General features: G+C 51.5%; 5 protein-coding genes across 5 annotated transcripts; 1 reads left to right on the top strand and 4 right to left on the bottom strand.

Annotated features, from left to right (window-relative positions):
* Positions 1-338: 338 nt before the first annotated feature.
* On the bottom strand, positions 339-1,605 carry POSPLADRAFT_1155529 (hypothetical protein; the record flags this gene model as incomplete). Its single annotated transcript, XM_024486952.1, has 5 exons — positions 339-468; positions 530-857; positions 967-1,133; positions 1,188-1,476; positions 1,542-1,605. 5 exons carry the CDS (start codon positions 1,603-1,605, stop codon positions 339-341), a joined length of 978 nt encoding a protein of 325 aa, XP_024334800.1.
* Positions 1,606-2,543: 938 nt separating this feature from the next.
* POSPLADRAFT_1185451 (hypothetical protein) lies at positions 2,544-3,488 on the bottom strand (the record flags this gene model as incomplete). The annotated part of the gene is made up of 4 exons (XM_024489147.1): positions 2,544-2,685; positions 2,711-2,868; positions 3,013-3,204; positions 3,459-3,488. The coding sequence occupies 4 exons, from the start codon at positions 3,486-3,488 to the stop codon at positions 2,568-2,570; spliced, it is 498 nt and encodes a 165-aa protein (XP_024334799.1). The 3' UTR covers positions 2,544-2,567.
* Positions 3,489-4,985: 1,497 nt separating this feature from the next.
* On the bottom strand, positions 4,986-6,413 carry POSPLADRAFT_1049735 (hypothetical protein; the record flags this gene model as incomplete). The annotated part of the gene is made up of 9 exons (XM_024479828.1): positions 4,986-5,025; positions 5,105-5,142; positions 5,177-5,276; positions 5,335-5,474; positions 5,499-5,665; positions 5,732-5,759; positions 5,794-5,941; positions 5,996-6,284; positions 6,350-6,413. The coding sequence occupies 9 exons, from the start codon at positions 6,411-6,413 to the stop codon at positions 4,986-4,988; spliced, it is 1,014 nt and encodes a 337-aa protein (XP_024334798.1).
* Positions 6,414-9,219: 2,806 nt separating this feature from the next.
* POSPLADRAFT_1185449 (hypothetical protein) lies at positions 9,220-10,306 on the bottom strand. The gene is made up of 6 exons (XM_024489146.1): positions 10,230-10,306; positions 10,020-10,175; positions 9,823-9,957; positions 9,641-9,764; positions 9,478-9,583; positions 9,220-9,409 (listed from the first exon to the last, which is right to left on the bottom strand). The coding sequence occupies exons 1-6, from the start codon at positions 10,238-10,240 to the stop codon at positions 9,306-9,308; spliced, it is 636 nt and encodes a 211-aa protein (XP_024334797.1). The 5' UTR covers positions 10,241-10,306; the 3' UTR covers positions 9,220-9,305.
* A 176-nt stretch (positions 10,307-10,482) lies between these two features.
* Positions 10,483-11,323, top strand: POSPLADRAFT_1174005 (hypothetical protein). The gene is made up of 4 exons (XM_024488269.1): positions 10,483-10,531; positions 10,584-10,716; positions 10,770-11,002; positions 11,055-11,323. The coding sequence occupies exons 1-3, from the start codon at positions 10,507-10,509 to the stop codon at positions 10,987-10,989; spliced, it is 378 nt and encodes a 125-aa protein (XP_024334796.1). The 5' UTR covers positions 10,483-10,506; the 3' UTR covers positions 10,990-11,002; positions 11,055-11,323.
* Positions 11,324-14,249: the final 2,926 nt, after the last annotated feature.

Below are 14,249 nucleotides of genomic sequence, written 5' to 3'. Positions count from 1 at the left end.
TCAGCGCTTTGGATAGCAGACGTCAAACAAGGATATCTAGAGCCGGCGCAGGTTGAAAGAATTGTCTACTCTGCTCTCAGGAGACTAAAGGAACGTACAGAGGCTCGCGCAAAGTCTGTAGGGTACTACAAACACGATGGCATGCGCTCGCCACAATCCCAAGTTTCAGCGTCAGAGCACGGGAAGGCTTGAGTAGAGGGTATATTTGGCTACCGAACACAAGGTTCAGCTATGCTTGATGACGAGAACATGTTCAACTTCCTGGGCCTCAAATACAAACTCTTTTCACCAACTCTTCGTATAACCGACGCCCTGGGTCTTCGGCATGAGATTAAGCCTCAAAGCCGACCGCCCAGCTCGCGGGCATAATCCTCCACACGCTTCCATTTCCACCACTTCTCTCCGGGGTTCACGAGCTCATTGTGATTGCTGTGTGAGAAGTCCACCTTTCCTTCACCGACGACAATCCTGTTATATGACAAGTCACGATTAGTCGTCACATTCAGGAAGGAGATGTGGCATGCCGTACTTGATATGCTTATGAAGATCCGAGACTCCAGTCCTGACCTGTTCCTCTCGAGTGGCGGCCTTGTATGCTTCTAGATCTATGGCTTTCAGCGTCACGTTCTTCGGCTTCAACTCGCGCTCCTCCCTGACGCGTTCGGCAGCCTGGCCAATTTTGCGATAGCTGACATTCTGGCCCGCAATGCGTACGACATCCGGGACAGAGCTTGAGACGAGCGCTAGCAACGCGAGCTGCGCCAAAGAGCGTGCGATGTCTGCTTTAGCTGTGACCGCGAGCCTGCTATCCGGGGAGCCAGCGAACGTGAAGGTCAAAGTTTCAGCATCAAAACCAACTGCAAAAGCCATATGAGAATAAACGGTTAGTCCTAACGAGATAGGAGAGCTAGTTTCCACGAACACCATGGCTAATGATTCGGTAGCGTATGTTAGATGCATACGCACAATGATCCATTTGACTCACGATCAAGATGAACTCAATGAACATCCCTATATTCAATTCTATGATTTTGATTTTCCCGTGACTAAGCTCCCGTGCGCGGGAGACATGCTGAGCCTTCGCAACCCAGAGGGGCTCTTCATATCCTGGAAAGTCAGCCACATGATAATCTCTATTGTTAATCATTCAGCACGAGCTACAGCACTCTTGTTCAATGGATACTCACACGCCGAAGTCCGAGGGGAAATAGACCTTCACCCCGTTTTGAAACGCTGCATCGAAGAGTGCATCGTGGTATTCCAACGGTGCATTGCTGACGGCGCTCACGACCACATCGGCACCAGCGAAAGCCCGCGCGAAGGAAGGTACAGTGTCTATTTGGTCGACCTGACGCAGTCCTACGCCAGCTTCTGCGAGCTTACGCGACGCGACAGACGTCGGGTCTCTTACAACGGCGATGACCTTCGAAAATTGAGAGCGGTAATGGTTCAAGAATGCCTCAGCAATATCATTGCCTATAAGTAGTACATCAATCAAATTAAGATCAGGCCACCGTCGGTCATCAACAAAATGCACACACCCAGGTTTCCCGTTGCACCAACAATGGCAACGACAGGTTGTGCACTGCTGGACTCGGTGGACATGACTGCTGAGACTTCGCCTGTGTATGATGGAAAAATATGCACTCAAATGGATCTTTATATACCTGTTGGATGCCGAGCACCCAGAGGATGCTGGGCTGACGAAGACGAGGGCTGTCCAAATCGCTACGGGGGATATGCGGAGGTATCATCCTCGATCGGGCATGAAACTGATTCGATATGCATCCAGAAGTTAACTGCTTTGTAATATTGTGGCGCTGTTTGTCATCAACCCACGCAGATTCCGATAGGAGTAGTTACCAATAATACGGATTGCAACGGAAAGCATGCTGCGCCACAAGCCCAAGAGCCACGTAATTTGGTCAAAAGGGGGTACAGCGAGCGCTGGCTGTTGGCACGAAATGATCGATCAAACGTGGTGGGGAGAACAAATCAGAGGGCGGTACTTCCACTCAATACTTCCCTGCTGTCATTCTGCTCAGCAAGTCAGGTGCATATTGCATAGTCAACCCCCTCGAGCAGCCAGAAAATTGAGGTCTACAATGTTGCATACGTCAAAGCTTGATGTGCTATAACAATGCCGTAAAACCATATACCGGTTTGCACTGAGTGCAAACCGGTATATTTTCCTTCGCCGTCTGGCACTGACGACGAATGGTGAAATCTCTGTCGTTGACAGCTTCCCGATTATGTTGAAGTTGGTTTGACACTCCGAGCAAGAACGACCGGCAGTATTGTGTTGGTTGGACCTCTGCCAAACGCGTAAGAAACGTACAGAGGGACTCGCACAAGATGCGCGAGGGCGAAGTTGAACTTGCGACAAGCGCCGGCGCGCCGTGTTTTGTAGCGCTCGCGTCTAGACCAACCTGCATCGCCCAATTGCCCAGCCAGCTAGTGCTGTATACGACAATCTCAATATTGATGACCTGCAAGCAGGGTATGACTGCATGTTCAAAGCATATCTCAATCTCGCACACGCATTTAATTAATGAGGACGCGGTATACTAGTAGGTCTCATACACAGTAAGCATAAAGTCTCTACTCGAATCAAGCTCTTTGACGTTGCCACATGCTGCGAAATGAATCGCAAGACCCTTCTCCTGCGTATATCCCCAGCGGACACTGCCATCAAACATGATGAGCATACGCGTGCGCAAAGCCAAAGACCTTGCGCACGCGTAAGCCCATCATGACAACTGAGGAACGATGCTTTGCCATGGTCGTATTCGAGTTGCTGCTCCCAAGTAAACGTGCACGACGAACGTAACCATCGGATTCGGCGCATGCTAGTTTCCCTGCTCGTGGCTAGGTCACTCAAAAGTGGCCAAGACACGAGCAGATACTTATCCCGAGGGCCACGAAAAGGCCTGCGCCAGGACCAGCTCCCCCGCCCCGCCAGCCACAACTAGTGCAGCAACAGCAACGCGGGCCACAGGAGCCGACCCTTACCTCGGGGGTCTTGCGGCCCTCGACCACCATCTTCCGTGATCGAGGGTTTTCGGCCCAATCAGGACTTGCGATTGGGGTGCTGGCGGAGCTTCGACGGCCACGGATAGTCCCCGTAAGGACCGCACTCGTTGGGCGTTTGGCCCGAGCCCCGCGGTGTCGCCATGCCCCGAAGAGCTCTTGAGAGCGATCGGCCTACGGGACTCCTGTGCAAGGGCATTGGCCCGCTCGCCGGGGTGCATGTCGAATAGATGCCAGCCCCCACCCACGACGTGCAATGTGGATGTCCCAGGAGCACCAGCACGCCGGCAGTGACTGGCGAACAGACATCATTATTAGAATGTGGCGCAATCATGAACACAAGGGCGGGCGCGGGACTCACCTGGAAGACGAGTGTCGGCATAGGTATATACGTTCACACATCACACTGTTTTGGACAGGCAGCTGACCATACGATAGCGATAGTACGAACCGGGCATTGTGGCGTTGACGACAACGACGACAGAAGACAAGAGACGAACGGCGGTGAGAGGTGGGAGTACAGACGTGTGGATGGCTGCTCACCAATGACCATCACCGCATATGTGACATCGACGACACGTCCCACGACCACGAATGTCCGACGACGACGATGGTGGCGATGAGGAGACAGTGGCGAAGGACAGGCACAATGATGAAAGGAAGACCGCATACTACGTGAGTGCGACTCGAGGAAGGGGAATGATGGAGGGTCGACATACCTGGGGGTCCTGGAGGTCAGGTCGAAGAGGCGATGGAAGGAGGAAACAAGGAAGGTCGGTGCTTTATACACAGTGTGGCGTTTGTTTGTTCCCGGTTGTTTGTTGTCAGCCTCGCCGCGTTGCGTCCACCACGGTCAGCCTCCGAGATTGAACCACCGCCGGAGAGCCCCGAGAACATATTCGGAGGCCGACCGGGGGAAGTCGAACGTCTGCATGTCGGTCTCGACTGCAATCCGGCGAGGTGCGGCATGCAGCATGGTTCTCCGTCCCAATCCTCAGCATTGTAGGCACTGTTCTTCACGGATGGATGAGATAATATGTTTTCTGCACATGGCGAGTAGACGGGGATTGGTGTTGAGCATGACAATGCGGCACATCGAGCAAGCTAGAAGGGTGTTGTGCCACCCGGGGATAACCATGATCGCGCTCACGTGTGGTCACGCGTTTGTGACGAGACGCGTCGAGACGGTCTCGAGGTTGACGATGGTCTGTGCCACAATCGAAGTAGGCCCGGCATACGCGAGCATTTCCCTCAGTCGGTGTATTTGGACAGGTCAATCTGAACGTGTGTAAGGCCTTGTATTACTGTAAGAAATGCGTGCTGTCTTACCCAGCATCATATTGAAGCACGATCCCAGGTCACGCAAGACTCAAGAATAGTAAGACTAGTCTATTAGTACGAACTACAACGCTGGCCACAGACCCACAGCTTTATTGTTACCTATGCGATCTTGCTATGGCGATAATATCATTCGTCTTCTTCCATAATAAGATCTCATTTACCACTAATTCTACCCCGGCGGCTCATGCATCTCCCCAGCCTGTAACTGCGCGGAGCCTCCTAAGAGCAGAAAGACTGGTCTTTGGCGGTTCTTTCCACTCAGTGTGACTCCTATACGTCTACCAGCATTATAGCATTGTCTATAACTGACGGTGCTGCATCGAGGCTCCCATGCGACAATCATAATGCATTACAATCCGCGATCATACTGTAATTGTTGGAATCATAGAAGGATGTTTCAACAGCGCATATTAGCGTAACTGATAGGGTGCAGCATACGGATGCGGTAACCCATGGTAGGATCTAGCCAGGCATGTATTGCCCTGTGAGTTGTTGGATTCTCGTGGAGTCACTACGCAGAGACATAAAGAACTTCAACTGCGTGAATGTCCTTCATCGTTCGTCGCATTCGCTGCCAGCAGTATGCCGGTGTTTACCTTAGCGCAGGGAAAGTTCTATACAGATAAGTGCTCAGTGTCCCAGGGCTTAACCACTCTGGAATGACATGTCAGAAGAGTCATGATGCATAATTTGATATTCGACCTAGAAATGAGTACATATTCACGTCGCTCACTCTTCATAGAAGCAGTATTTTGTGTTCCCGAATTGGTACTGAGTTTCAAAGTCGACCGCCCAGCTCACGCACATGATCCTCCACCCGCTTCCATTTCCACAATGTCTCTCCGGGATTCACAAGCTCATTGTTGTTATATGAGAAGTCCATCTTGTGCTCCCCGAGCGCGATCCTGTCGACGCCATAGGCGAGGATCAGTAACTATGTTCAGAAGCAATCGTATGTCATACTTGATGTGCTTCAAAATATTTGGCTTTCCACTCCTGACTTCCTCCTCTCGAGCAGCAATCTTGTATGACTCCAAATCTGCGGCGTTCAGTGTTACCTTCTTTCGCTCTAACCCAAACTCCTCGCTGACGCCTTCGATGGCCTGGCCGATTTCGCGATAACTCACATTCTGGCCCGCGACGTACACCACGTCCGGGACAGCTGAGTCTGGAGAGAGAGCCAGTAAAGTGAGTTGTGCCACAGATCGTGCGATGTCCACTTTCGCAGTGACCGCGAGCTTGCTGTCCGGCGAGCCCGCGAAGGCAAAGGTCAGAGTTGCAGCATCAAATTCAACTATGAGAGCGATGTCAGAGCGAACAATTAGTCTTCGCAGTATATGCGATAGATAAGGCAACCAACACCATGGCTGGTTCAATGGTGGCATCAGCTGCACACGCGTGGACATAACTCAGCTGACTCACGGTTAAGACATACTCGGTGAAGAGCCCGGTTGCTAGTACGATTATTTTCATTTTGCCTTGAGCGAGCTCACGCGCATGGGCAACGTGCTGAGCCTTCGCATCCCAAATAGGCTCCTTATATTCACGAAACTCAATGAGGTGATAATTCCTGTTCTGGATTAGCCAGTGCGAGATCCACCCCTCTCGTTCAATCTGTACTCACATTCCGAATTCCGATGGGAAGTAGACCTTTACCCCAGCTTTGAGTGCCCCATCGAATAAAGCATCATGATATTCCACCGGAGCCATGCTGACAGCGCTCACGACCACATCGACGCCAGTGAAAGCACGTGCGAAGGAGAGTACAATGTCTGTTGTGTCAATTTGGCGCAGCTCAGCACCAGCGTCTGCGAGCTTGCGCGCATTGGCAGACGTCGGATCCCTTACGACAGCAATGACCTGGGGGAAGTGGGGACGATAGTGATTCAAGAATGCCTCGGAAATGTCAGTTCCTATATTAGACAAATAATGATCACAGCGTCACAATTAACCCATAACAATAGCAGGAGGCACATACCTAGGTTACCAGTTGCACCAACGATGGCAACGATGGGTTGTGCACGGCTGGACTCAGTGGACATGATTTGTGAATTTCGTTTGTGAACTTTGGAACGACCCGCTCACCACTACCGCCTTATATACGTTGTAATGAATCATCCCTGGTCGAACCCGAAAACAGCCCAACACAGTGCAGAATTCTCAGGCTTGCATGTCTACGACCACTTTCACCACATTGTCGCCATGTGTGACCATGTCAATCCACAGTTCTCGGCGACTACCGCGTGAGCTCGGAATCCACACGGGCCGCTGACAAACTATGGTATACCAATAATACAAAGCAAATGCTATATGTGTTCTGATAGTCTAGCGCAATAGGGATTATCAGTCAGCAGACTAATGCGTCCAATGCGAGGGGCAGTCAATGCAAGACGCTTCTTGCCTAGAACGGACCGATCGCACGCGATGAAGCGAGCGAATAAGAGCTCCATGCCTCCTCGTCTTATTCAGCAAGTCATGTGCTACTACTGCCGTAGTTCTTACCCTCAGTAGTACGAATGGAGGATTTGTCGTCACGACGCGTACGTCAACCCTGGATGTGCCATAGCGAAAGTGTTAGTAATGATACCAGGACATATTAACAGCATAGTTCCCCTAGCCTGGCGCTGTTCAAGACTGCGTGCTGATTGTCCGTTAATGCGTCAAGTGCGCGGATCGACGGATCGGGATTTTCTGTGCCGCCACAACCTAGTCTTGTAAGTTCTCTCAACTAAATATCATCGTGAATATCACGGCTGTCGACATCTACCTCTTGCCCCATACATTTGAAATTTGACCTGGGCCTTCAAAATATACATATCTTTTTTGCACCAGCTAGTAGAGAGATACCCTCTTTTCGGGGCACACGGTTACCGAACGGGGGACGCGCTGGGGAGAGGGAAGTCGCAAAGGTGATAGCGACTGACTATGTCACGGAAACGCGTCTGTGACCGAACGCGTCTTGCCGACATGCCGCGTGACAGTGCACACTTCATATAGCTGTCTCAAGAATACGTTCTACTTATTCACTGAATCTCAACCTATCAAGCACCCGAGTCAACCAAATTTGCTCGTACGCTTCTTTCAATTCACATATAAGCGATTTTACATGCGAAGATTGGCAGACGTTTCTTGGAGTACAGCCGTAGTCGCTCTGATCTGAGCTATTGGCGGCTAAACTTAATTGAATGTGCCGCACGTCACCAACTTCCTCATTCTTGTCCTCACTCAGATGTGATGAAAATGTATCACAAGTACGTCTCAACAAGGCTGTCCCTGTATTCACGTACAAAACACGTCACTAATATCTCCTTCTCAGTCCCTATTTTGCCCAGCGAGTCTGACATCGTACAATGTGTCAGCGACCCTGCTCCTGCCATTCGCACTCATGCACGCACCTCTTCAGACCATACAGCCTACTTGCTCTTGGGTGGCTCCGCGCAGTTGCATGCCGGGTAGGTGCAGGACCCGCCGTTGGCCTGGACATTAGCGCACTTTACGGTGTCCTACAATAATCGTAGTGAGTCTTCAAAGTGCGAATGGACATGGGCAAGGAAATGTACTCACAGACATGATATTCGAGTGGTGTGTGTAGTCGATGACTGGGGAGATGGACGTACAACGGGACGGCTTATATAGCTGACCGGGGCTCATGAAAATTGCGAAGGATGTGATACCCGTCTCCTGCCTTACTCACTGCCTCGAGTAATGTCGCGTCGGCGACTGGGTGCACAGCGCTTTCCACGGAGCACGATGAATGCGTCCGAGTCGTCCATTTATATCCACGACATGCGACCAGCGATACCGTCCAATGACATTACTAGCAATGCGTGCACCTGTATTCCTTGTCTTGAAATTCTACAAGCAGCGGCTGATGATCGAACCTCCTGTGCGTCTGCTGATTGTGGGAGTTGACCCGGCCGAAGGAGAATAGAGTTCATTTCATTGGTTCGTTACGAGGGCAAATCTGCAATGTTCCTTCCTCCGTGTCGCTATCTGTTAGAGATCGGTGGTAGGTAGCTTTCCTTCGCCGACGAGGTCCATGGGTTCATGGTCTTCAGTCGCTCTGAGGGCGCCGGATTGAGCGTCCGATATGCTACAGGAGCCAATCAGTCATGAGACATTGTACAAGGTTCACGTATCACGCTGCATGCGCGTGTACGCCATAAATCGGACCACATCTGCAGGTGGCCTATAAGAGTCGCCCGGTCTCACGTCTGTCCCCCCATTCGACATTCGCCTGAAAATCAACTACCCCAACATGTCTGTGAGTAAACAACTCGCGACGCTCTTGCAGCTCCCGGGCTACTGCGCAAAGGACTAACACTGGCTGTCCTTCGCAGGACACAGTCAAGTGCGCAAATGTCCAGGCCAACGGCGGCTCCTGCACCTATCCCGCTTGCAACTGCGCAGAGCCCCCCAAGAGCAAGTGAGCGATGTCCGGCACGCCGCTCAAGCTGGTATGTCGAGCCCATTGTACTTTGGTGCCTTGTAATGATAGCTGACTTGCATGCTTTCGTGCATAGCCTCGCATATGGTGATCGCTTAGCTTGTGATCGTCTAGGACGGGTCGGAGTACACGATGTATGCGTGATTTCATGACACAATGAACAGATAACATCCTTTTTCTGCAACGTTGTGCATTTTGCACGCCGCGGCGGCGAACATCTTCGCATATACGCGAAGTCGCATTCGCGATCGTGACTTACTCGTTGCTCAGAGTAAGGCTGACCCCAATACGACCCAAAAGACGCATCGCGTCGTAGTTGCCTGCCGCATCCTTTGTGTGCATTCAAACAACATCAGTCTTGCAGATGAATCGAGTTGCATCATTCGTTGAGTGCATATAGTATACCGGAAAATATTCCGTGTTTCATCCAGCACAGACAGTCGTTAACATTGAGGTAACGGAGCGTAAATCTCACGTTGAAATCCCATTAGTCTGACTTCTTGTTCGACACGTCCCCGTTCTTCGCATTGAGCTCAGTCGCGAGCCTGTCGTATTCCTTCGCGTTCTGCTGCGCCTGCTTCTTCACGATCTCTGCGGCAGTCACGCATCATCAGATACACTGCACAAATAGCCGCTCCAGGTACAAGGTAGGCACATACCAAAGTCGCGCGTTCTCTCCTCAGCAGCGGCCAGCTTCTTCTTGAGCTCCTCAACTTGCTTCGTCTGGTCCTGGGCGCCAATCTCGCCGCGCGACGACTTTGCCGTCTAGTGGGAGCACACGCGTCAGTGATGATCGTAAGCACTGAGCAACGCTCTACATACCTCCTGCTTCAATTTAGCATATTCTTCCTGTGTGTGGACGAGGTCGAGGAGGATGTAGAACGTGCACGTGAGGACAAGCGAGAGGAAGAGGCAGAAACCGGTCAGGTAGGTATTGCGTTGCGAGCTAGAAAATGATATGTGCCTTGAGCAGCTAAATCGCCGCGTATGAGCGGGATACGCACTAGAATTTGCGCGCAGCAAAGTTGGATTCCGCTCTGACGTCCTGCATGCCCTGGCCATTGTTCCTCGCGACGTCCGCTTCGGCAGTGACACGCATCATGCGCTGGACCGCATCTATGAACAGTATTCCTACGAAACTGGTGACCAGCATATACATTACATACTCCAGCGCCACTAACTGGACGAAAATAAGGCTCACATGAAAGCTATTTTGACACCGTAGGCTAGCTTCGCCACAATGGGGCTCTCTGCAAGAAAGCGGAAGAAGCGCCTCCGGACACTGTGCGGGAGAGGTGAGACGATGACGCAGAACGTCACCATCTCGGCGACGAGGAGCATGAAGGTGAGCGTGTAGCTGCATCGACGTGTTCAGTCCAGAGCGACGCGCTGCAACGAAAGCGAGGCGTACTAGATTGTCATCTTGTCTTAATCGTTGTATTTTCTGTGGAAGAAAGGGAAGTGCACAGTCGTAAGGGGAAGAAAGACGTGGTATAGGAGCAAGTCGTGTTTGTAGCCACCGTCTGCGCAGCGCGCACTGCACGAGACACGTCCGCCCGACGTCATCGTCACTATCGGCCGGCCAGGGCCGGCCACACCGCCCGCGCCTGCGTGCGACCGGCGGTCTCGCCGCAAACGCGTAGTTACAACCACCGCTCTCACCTTGCTCTCACTTCCTCAACACAGTCATGGCCCCAACGGTGAACCCAGGAGGTATGTCACAAAACACGGGCAACGCAGCGAGGCTCATATCTGGTCAAGCCAGAACCGCGCCAGGCTCCAAAACCACAGCCTCTGGGTAACTTTCCATTGATCATCCTATTCACGACTTGCACCTGCTGCGTGCTCTTCCTGCTCTGGCGGCGGGCCTCGTCGCTACGGACTGTTGTTGCCCATAAGTGAGTCGTGTTATGTGTTCTTGATAGAATGCGTCGACCAATGCCATCGTCAGATTGACAACATGGACGCGGAAGGATGGGCAGATCCGCCTCTCGATCGACGACGGGCCTCCAGCGCATGAGTTCCTCCAAGACGATTTCGACGAAGATCGCGAGCGAATCACGGAACAGCATTTGCTGAGGCGAGACCCAAGCGATATAAACCCATCGCCTGCACATGAGAACGCCCAGGAGGGCCCGAATCTGTCGTCTCTTGAGTCCATACATACGTGATATCGGAGCTATGGTAAGCTGCTTATCTTGCCCACGGCTCACTCGCTCACTAGTGCACTCACCAGCGTAGTAATTTGTTGCGGAGTGCTGAGCACTTCCATGAACTCAGCGACGCTACCTGCGCTGCTAGTTGTGCGTGCATCTTCCAAGCATTGAGTAGGTGAAGTGGAGTAGTCTATGCCGCAAGAAGACGACTGTGCCCCGTTTGTTGCTGCGAAACGAGATGCGCAAAGCCAATGTATCCAGGAGCAATGTACCATCTCTCGCAGGCGGCGCCTTTCGGTTGCCCAGAATCTAGTCGTGAACGGGTTTCCGCTGTCGAATGTGTTACAACACCCCAAATAGAGCAAAGCTGATTGCTTCGGAGACTGGTCGGCGATCATATGACAGACTGAACATGCTTCGCCTTTGAGGTGCTCTGTCCAAGCTCCCTGCTAGGCGGATACGTAAAACCTGTACTGTTAGTGGTGCACGAAGGGCATATCTCACTAGACTATGGCACGTAATTTATCGACATCGACATCATTCTGTAGTCCACGTCAACCGTTCTTTCAAGTGGCGTACATTTTACCTACGACATACAAAATTCATCCGCACATCGGCCACCGGGAGAGGAACATAGCAGAATCACCTCCGCGAAGAACCAATGAAATGAACTGTTTCCTCAACCGGGTCAATTCATGCGATCAGCAGACTCACAGAAGATCATCCGTCCCTGCATTTCAAGACAACGAATATAGGAGCACGTATTGTCAACGCTATCATTGGACCTTATCGACAGCCGCGCGGATGTAAATCGACCACTCGGTCGCTTCCATCCTGCTCCGTGGATAGCGCTGTGCACCCAGTCGCCGACGCGACATTACTCGAGGCAGTGAGTAAGGCAGGAGACGGGTATCACATCCTTCGCGGTGAAAATGGCCCCGGCCAGCTATATAAGGAGTCCTGCTGTACGTCCATCCCCCAAGTCATCGACTACACACACCACTCGAATATCATGTCTGTGAGTACATCTCCTTGCTCATATACATTCACACTTTGGAGACTCATTATGGTTGTCGTAGGACACCGTACAGTGCGCAAACGTCCAGGCCAACGGCGGGTCCTGCACCTACCCAGCATGCAACTGTGCGGAGCCGCCCAAGAGCAAGTAGACTGCATGGCCTGCAGAGGTGCGTACATGCAGTGCGAATGACAAGAGCAGGGTCGCTGACACATTGTATGATGTTTGGGCTCTAGGGGGAAAAGAGGACTTCGGAGACGGATGATTGTCCGCCAGTACTGTGATGTGTTTTTGCGTGAATACAGATACAACCTTTCTGAGACGCACTTGCGACGAATCCCTATCACATCTGAAAACATTCTTGTCTCGATGGGGTGAATTGGAATAAGATTGCTTGAAGCCGCTAACGGACCTACATATCTAGTCAGATTCCAGGGCAACAGCTTATGATCTAAGCATGTTATGCGTTGTGACCAGCAATCTCCTGCGAAGGTTAGAGCACGCTTGTGCAAATGCCAGATAATTCTCTCATCTCGGCGATTCTTCAAAGTGGACTGTTGAAGCTTGCCCGAAATTTGCTGGTTCATCTTCTATGTTTTCGGTCGCGAAGAGGGATTGCTCGCATGCATGAAGGGGTCATAAAGTCAACGGTAAGATTCAGCGGCTGCTCGCGATGGCAAGTGTCGCAATCAAGACTACCCCTGGCGACATTTTGAAGTTGCAGTTCGTCAAGAGAGCCTGAGCCTTGTCTCCTCTGATTAACCATGGAGCGGTGACACGGTCGGGTTTGAGCATAATACATTGCGAGTGCTAACTTGTTTTAACCTAATCTTAGCGTTTGCGCGTTCCAGCAGTTTGTTGTTTGGCGGCTTGTTCTGTCCACGTTATCTATTGGGCATAAAAGTTGCAAGCCAACTGTGTAAAATACGGGCGGTAGAAACAGCTCAGCAAGCTTGGGCGAAGGAGGTCCGAAAATGGCCAGTTTCGGGGTCGATAAGTTACCATTTCTGATTCTTACAATCTAAGTGTGGGAACTCCCCTTACCAAAGTTGTAGGATTGATAAAATGATTTTTGAAATATTGCCAAAAGTGGGTCATATTGAGGGCTATTTTCGAGATTTAGGGATCTGGGATTCGCCCTATACTTGCGACAGAAGCGCACGTGTAACAGAGTCAGACACTCCGATATGAAAGGAGGACATCCATGAGCTTCATCTATCCACTGTGTGCTCCGAGTCACCCCTTTTCACTCGTGCCCTTTAAGTCCACGTTCTGTTCTTCCACATGCTTGGTCAGCCCTCGTATATTTCAGCTATGTATCATCTGCATGTCCTCGAAGAGGAACCAGGAGCAGCAACTTCGTCGTGATACTGGCGAGGAAACAGGTATAGTCCCTGCACGAAATACATTATTTGTGGCTTCACCCAGTCATACGATTCGTGGAATGGCTTTCTTAATTTGACTGCTTTTAAGGCATCTACAAGTCATGAGTCGAACCATCTACTGAGTGGTATTTGAATTGAGAGCGATGGTCTAGTCTCCCACTCTATTAGTCCTGCTTCCAGACGTTCTCGCAATGGGTGTAGCTGTGCAGTGGAAGACGCTCAGTGGACGTTGGAAAAGCTGCAAGCATCCACCACTCGGCAGATTGCGTCCAATGTCAGAAGGTCTGTAGTTCTCGGAGACTAATGTCTTTCAAGATGCTGGGTACTTCTCATGATGCTGCACTCGATGCCATTCTAACCTGTGGATCACATTGAACAAGAGCGGGTTCGCGACGGGGAGATTGCAAGGTCATTGACCATTGATTTCGTCTCCAACAGTCAATTCGGATATCCCAGGCAGAGGTTCCATTCCCATCGTCTCTTCTATATCTTGTGATCCGTCTCGTGGTACCTCCCCAAATATCTGAAAGGCGCCGATTTGTGGCGGGACTGCCGTCTATTTGCACTGCCTAATACCGCATCGCCGTCTCCGGCCGCGGACTTAGCTACATGAGGTCAGTCCCATCACAGACATCTCTGGCGTAGAGAGGTCACGCAAGGCCGTAATGAACTCTCGCCGCTCTCAAGGAACACTGTTTGACCAGAACCCAAGTCGCGTGACGTCACATCATAGGCAGGTGAGGTTTCCCGGCCCGCCCGCCCAGCCGTCGTCTAGTTTCTCCGCCAGGCCCGGGCGTGTCGCCGCTCACATACACAGCAGAAGCGTCGTCGAGCGCGTCCACGCAAAGACAAAACGTATGCTGCAGCCACCC

The sequence above is a fragment of the Postia placenta genome (genome assembly GCF_002117355.1).
Source record: "Postia placenta MAD-698-R-SB12 unplaced genomic scaffold POSPLAscaffold_16, whole genome shotgun sequence".
Lineage (NCBI taxonomy): Eukaryota > Fungi > Basidiomycota > Agaricomycetes > Polyporales > Adustoporiaceae > Rhodonia > Rhodonia placenta.
The sequence above is the reverse complement of the archived record's forward strand: the minus strand, read 5'-3'. Positions and strand labels throughout refer to the sequence as shown.